This window comes from Prunus persica, chromosome G1 (assembly GCF_000346465.2).
Source record: "Prunus persica cultivar Lovell chromosome G1, Prunus_persica_NCBIv2, whole genome shotgun sequence".
NCBI classification, from domain to species: Eukaryota; Viridiplantae; Streptophyta; class Magnoliopsida; order Rosales; family Rosaceae; genus Prunus; species Prunus persica.
This window is the reverse complement of record NC_034009.1, coordinates 41040471-41046470: the sequence shown is the minus strand read 5'-3', so window position 1 is coordinate 41046470 and position 6000 is coordinate 41040471. Positions and strand designations below refer to the sequence as shown.

Below are 6000 nucleotides of genomic sequence, written 5' to 3'. Positions count from 1 at the left end.
TAATATGAAATTTTTAAGGAAAATGCTAGGAAGATCAACTTTAGATACCAGCTTGTGTACCAACTCTCTAATAGAGTGTGGGACCCATTGTATTGGTGGGCTCCACCTCTATTAGAGAGTTGGTACACAAGTTGGTATCTAAAGTTGATCTCCCTAGCATGACCCAATTTTTAATTACATGTTTATATAAAAATCAACCTAATCAAGAGTTCAAATTGTCATTCTGATTACATGTCTAGTAAGAGAACATTTTCACTTATCTCCTACAATATATTTAATGCATTTTCTTGCAAGCACTTGCAATATATTTATGTCATCATCATCATTTAAACCCTGGAAATCTAACTCCAACCTCACTTGAATAGAAAATTTTCTTGTAGGTTTCAACCAAAAATAGTTTGGTTGGTTGGTTGGTTGAAGGTTTGCGTGAGACGAAAAATAGAATATTTTCTCATCCCACTGCCCCTTTTAAAACCCTGAAAGCTAAAACCTCCAAACTTCTATTAAATCTACATGGTGAAGCTTGAATAGTGGATAGGAAAAAAAAAAAAAAAGAGTGAGATTCAAGGTAAAAACTAGAGAAAGACAAGTGAGATTATTCAAGCTTACGCAAGAACAGATAGAAACATGCCCAGTTTTAACTGGACCGCGGCCCAGATCCATTAATTAATACATAATCTGTTGATCCAAAAAAAAAAACAAAAGAGAGAGAAGAAAAAGCAGAAAAAACCAATTGATGACTTGGAGTATTCCCTCTGTTTACATGTTAGTGTTACAAAAATGCCTGGTAAAATAACATAGCCACAAATGGATTAAGAAATGCAAAAACATTTTTCTTGGTGCTGAATCGAGAATAATGACAGGTTTGTAGCAGCGTAGGTGAAAACCAATGGAACAAAAGAATCATCTCCTGAGCTGATCATCAGAATTCAATTTATCAGTCAGAAATACAACATTTTTCAGTTGTATTACCATGGAAGTTCAGCTGCCCGGTCACACTTGTTTCATTTGGGTTCTTTCAGTAATGCAGGAATTTCAATAACCATTTTTCAGTCAAAAGGGAAGAACACATAATCTTTTTATACTCTCAAAAGCTGAACTAGCTCTGATGTGACCAAAATTGAAGTATAGACATGAAGAACCTTACATATATATTGTTTGATATTGTTAGATAAACCCTACATATAGGCAACCAATGCAACTCTCATTGATAAAAAAGAAAAAGAAACCCAAAATTTAGTTTCCAACCAACGATGTCAAAAGTGCCAAAACCCCAATCACGATTATAATGTTCAGAAAATAATTAGACTGTAGAGGTTTATCTGGGCTTCCACCAACAGCTTGATACTCTGCCCGAATCTTCTGCTTCATATTCTCTGACAGCTCTCTCTGCAATTCAGATAGGTAATACTATTGAATTTATTCCTTTCTCCTTCATTTAAGACTTCCAACTATTATATGTGAGTATTGAAAATAGCTTCATCTTGTATTATTAAAAGAGACGGCACTAGAAAACATGATACTTGCTTTTTAATCCTGCAGAAAACCATAAAAAGTAAAGAGCATGAAAATTTTGTATGAGGACATTTCCCCCCAGAGTTGTCCTCTATCCTTACACATGCAAGGGATTTGTTAAAATTATTGACAAAAAGAATACTGATTATTGAAGTATGAGTTTTCCATGTTTACAACCTTGCCAGACGAGTATTTGGCTGCCACAAACTTTTCTGGTACTGGCTGTGAAGGACCATCATCGATCACAATACCCTGAGCATCAAATTTAATGAACAGTCTAAGGTTAATAAGCAAAATAATAGTAAAGGAACAAGTGTTCTGTGTCTGTCGGTAAACGTATTTCTTGGTGAATGGCAAGAGCCAGATAGGCCAACTCCAGAGTGCCAGATTCTAGTTCCTTAAATCAGTTGCAAATAACCATGCCAGATTTTTTCTCTTTTACACAAACTGAATTGGGGATAAATTTTTCATAGAGTAAGTGTTAACATGCATCATTCATGTGGCATTGTTAAATCCATAGCAAAAATAACATAGGCAAGCATTGAAGGCTGGCAAACCTCTGGAGGATCAAATTTGGCTCCCAGGTTGCTGAGTTTAGCATGAGCTTCAGCATAATCCTTGAAGAACGCTTCTTGGTCTTCAGCATATTTCTCAGCATATACCTGCAAATAATTATGAAAATTTCCAGGCAACAAAGAATGCATTTAAAACAACTTGACAATCCATTTTATTTTGTTTTACCTTGAATGCTGGATCTTCGAAAAGAACACCATCAGTTGGCAACACCAGAAGATCTTCATCCTTCTTTTCCTTGATATCCTGTAGAGGACATCCACAATAAGCAAAAGGAAAACCTAGTACCAAATCCCTCCAGCCTCCTATTGGAGTATGAGCATTCACACACAAATCAGGATAGTATTCAAATACCGTGAAGTAGGAATTATCAAACTTCAACCATTGTGCTGTCCAAGACTGTCCTCCTGGTGCCCCTGGCCCGTCTTTCTGCCATGTAAATGATGCTAGTTAACTTTCTAGCTATTGTGTTAAAATGACTCTTCCTATCAGTGCTGTAGTTATCATAGCTGCCATGACTAAGTAACTGCAATGCTAACAGATAAAATAATTCACATTATCCAAAAACCTTAATCAACTCCATATGCTCATAATCGGGTAGTAAATCTCAAAACCTCAAATAGGAAATGGAAAGGAAAATATCTTACTAAAGCCACTTAAACAGAGAAGCATTTTTTCTTTTGGAGTGGCTTCAGTGAGTATGAGATGCTGATTTAATACCGTGTACTTTGTCTCTGGCTTGCCCCAACCACTGCGATCAGGTCTGGACCTCCCCAGAGTGTGTGCCCCTGATAATGCTACTATTTCCTACACATCAAACAGCTTCATAAGTAAACATCACATGCAGATCATGGCGTTGAGAAACCTAGTATACAGCACTCAAATTCACCTTGTCATTTAACCCCATTCTGTAGAAAACCTCACGCAGATGATCAGCAGGTGAAGGAGGGCCAGCAGCTAAACAAACCCAGATAAATGTTTCAACATGAATTGAGAAACTTGAAGCAAAAGGGTATACAGAACAGAGTTCACCAAAATAATTCCAAATTCCATGTTTATCTATTATACACATATCAAAATATACACGCTTTACTTACAAGGAAGCCTCCCTTCTTCTGGGCACTGCTCAGGTGCCGAAACATCAACTCTCCCATACTTCATAGGAATCTTTGGTCCCCCAGCCTCCTGAAAATCCACAGGGCTTTGGTCAGTGAAATGAACTTATATAAATTCACAAACTTCGACTTATATGAATGTTAAAGAAGAGATTATATTAACCTCAACAGCAGTAGCACTGGCCAATTGGAACAAGTCTGCGTATGTTACATCAGAGTACTTGTCTTTTAAAGGCTGAATGAGCTTCAATGCATTGACAAGACCTAAAATAGTAAAATGGAAGCTCATTGAACTGAGAGCAAACAAAGATTACAAGCTTAATTGAACAATTATTAGCAATTGGGTTTGGTTAGTACCTGCATTGGCTGCGTGTTTAAGCTCAATCTCAAACCTCAAGCTCCCATTCGCTCCACCTCTTCTTGGCCACTCCTCAATATTCTTGTTGTAAGTACCAGCATCGTGCCATCCCAACCGCACCTGTCGAAAAAAAAAAGCTCGTCACTTTAACTCCAACTTTTCTCGACGAGATCGGAGGCAGACGAAATTGTACAAAATGGGTTAGGGAGATACCAGAATTGGGTGGCTGAAAGTGGTCTTGAGAAGCTCCCTGATGTCTTCTCTGGCGAGCTTCAGCTGCTCCGGGTCGGAAGCGAGGCACTTGGGAGCGGCGGCGGCTGAGCTGAACGCTCGGCTAGGCAGCGGAGCCGCCGAGCAGCGTTTGGGTTTGAGGAAGAGGCGGGAAACGATCGGAGTGGAGCCGAGGAGTTTGAGAGAGGAGGAGGAGGAGGGAGAGAGAGATAGTTTAGCCGAGGCGGGAAGACGCCGAGACGTGGTGGCGGCAGTGGCGGCAGCGGCGGCGCCGCTGAAAGCGACGGAGGCCATGGCGGTAGTTGAAGAGTGAGACTGCGAAGAGAGAGTGTTGGTGGTGTTGTTTGGAGAGAGAGAGAGAGAGAGAGAGAGGGTGTGGGGTTTTGGATCACCCGTTATAACTTATTGGTTGCCTCTCCTTCGGTTTTGGAAATGAGTTTGGATAGATGGCTAGGTGGCCCAATGAGCCAATGACCAATGGACCCATGGCCCAATGGCACAAGCTTTGCTTGGCTCTTTGTTTTTGAGTCCCTATACTTGAGTTGGTTGATCTTGATAGTGAACTTTCTTTATTTTATTTTTGTTTTTATTACAAAGGAGGACTAAGATTTAGGAAAGGATAAGGCAAGAGTCGAATTCTCTAGTCTTGATAATAGAGATTTTTCTACAATATCTGGTATTGATATTAGTCTTCTATTTCGTAATTATAATTAATTTTATAAGCACGTTAAAAAATATTATGAATTCATTACTCTTTTGTCCACATACATTTTGTTTGATCACTAAAAAGATTGGGAGGCACGCCAAAATGATCTTATCATATATGATGTTTTTAGGGTCAATATGACTATGAGTAGGATGCTCTAGTTTGGAGAATTTGTCAACAATGACCTAAAGTGATCTCTAACATTGGAGATCATGACTATGATAATCAATTTTCTTTTCCAAGTAATCACCAACTCAAGCTAAACATTAATCAAACTTTGATTGTATGTATTGTCAAATTGGACTTTTCCACAATATCTCCCCTATCAACCTTTTAGTATTCACATTTAATTCTTTGCATACACTCAAAAAGTGTTATAAATTCATCATTTTTTAACTCATACTAAGAACAGTTTGAACAGTGTGAATACTCTCGCAAAAGGCCCCGTGGGCTTGACAAATGCACACCACCAATGAATTGCAGCCAGAGCAAGAGGTGGGCTCCACCAAAATTGGACATGCTCGAAGGCGAAAATAGTAGGAACTATTGCCTGAGGGCGTTGACGCCAACCTGGCACTAGCGAAGAAATCTCTTTTTTTAATTATAAATAATTGGAAATAAATTCTGGAAAAAAAATACCAACAATTTTAGAATTTTTATTTTATTAATACCTAGTAATTTTTTATTTATCAATCTCATAAGTATAAATAAAATTAATCTCATATGAATAATAATTACCCTTAAATTATCATAATAATGTATGAAAAAAATAAAATTACTAAGACATATACTATTCACATGAATATTTTTAGGGCGAACATATTTATGAGTTCGGATCCATTTGACGTAGACAACTCCAATTTTGATTTGCTAACTCAGAAAATGACGTATACCAAATTAAATTGATTGTACGGCCGAAATTATGATAAGTGGAAAACTTTTTTGGTTTCCCACGAGCACAAGAAAGCATATTAGCAGAGAATATGTTGCATAGGAGCCTTTTCCTTTCGGTAGGTAAGGGACAGACACATGAGGATTTGGAATCTGTCAATGCACGTATAGTTTATTTATTCATTTAAAATTCCTCTTGAAATGAGTTCTGAAATCAAATTTAGGTAGAGACTTTGGAAAAGTCTAAAGGAGAGAGAAAATTTTTAAAAGAAGTAAAAATGGACAAAATTACCTTTATTTATTTTTTGATTTTTTAAGAAATCCTTTACATTTGCATGTCTTTAGTTTGAAAGTTGAGAGGTTATTCTGTCTTTTTTCAAAAAACTTTGGCTTTTTCCAAAAGTGAAAGTTTTTTTATGGGTAAAACCTAAATTTACTAACTACTTTTGACTAATCAATCTCATTTCTGATTTTTCAGGTATAAGTTTAGGAATTATAGTGTGAAACCACATAGTTAGTCAAGGATCATATAATTTCAATTTCAATACTCATGTGTTAGTAAACGCAAATGAAAATCACGAATCAGAGTAACTCTATACCAATTCCATGTA

The 6000-nt window shown here is 37.2% G+C and overlaps 1 protein-coding gene across 3 annotated transcripts; it reads right to left on the bottom strand.

Moving 5' to 3' along the window:
- Positions 1061-4200, bottom strand: LOC18788761 (probable L-ascorbate peroxidase 6, chloroplastic). Of its 3 annotated transcripts, XM_020554826.1 has the most exons (12): positions 3775-4199; positions 3561-3681; positions 3367-3467; positions 3186-3273; positions 2978-3045; positions 2809-2895; positions 2443-2517; positions 2257-2334; positions 2073-2177; positions 1693-1767; positions 1528-1536; positions 1307-1389 (listed from the first exon to the last, which is right to left on the bottom strand). In XM_020554826.1, exons 1-11 carry the CDS (start codon positions 4084-4086, stop codon positions 1531-1533), a joined length of 1116 nt encoding a protein of 371 aa, XP_020410415.1. In that variant the 5' UTR covers positions 4087-4199; the 3' UTR covers positions 1307-1389; positions 1528-1530. The 3 variants fall into 3 exon arrangements, with proteins under 3 accessions (XP_007222586.1, XP_020410414.1, XP_020410415.1); XM_007222524.2 differs by lacking the exon at positions 1528-1536 and having other exon boundaries at positions 1061-1389; positions 3775-4200; XM_020554825.1 differs by having other exon boundaries at positions 1061-1536.

Bases quoted from the DNA above. Each gene is read 5' to 3' on its own strand.
- LOC18788761 (XM_007222524.2), bottom strand. From the start codon at position 4,086: ATGGCCTCCGTCGCTTTCAGCGGCGCCGCCGCTGCCGCCACTGCCGCC. The intron at 2,518-2,808 runs GTATTAAATCAG...TTTACATGGCAG, and splicing joins AGCCAGAGACAAAGTACACG to AAAGACGGGCCAGGGGCACC. The intron at 2,178-2,256 runs GTAAAACAAAAT...AATTATTTGCAG, and splicing joins TCGAAGATCCAGCATTCAAG to GTATATGCTGAGAAATATGC.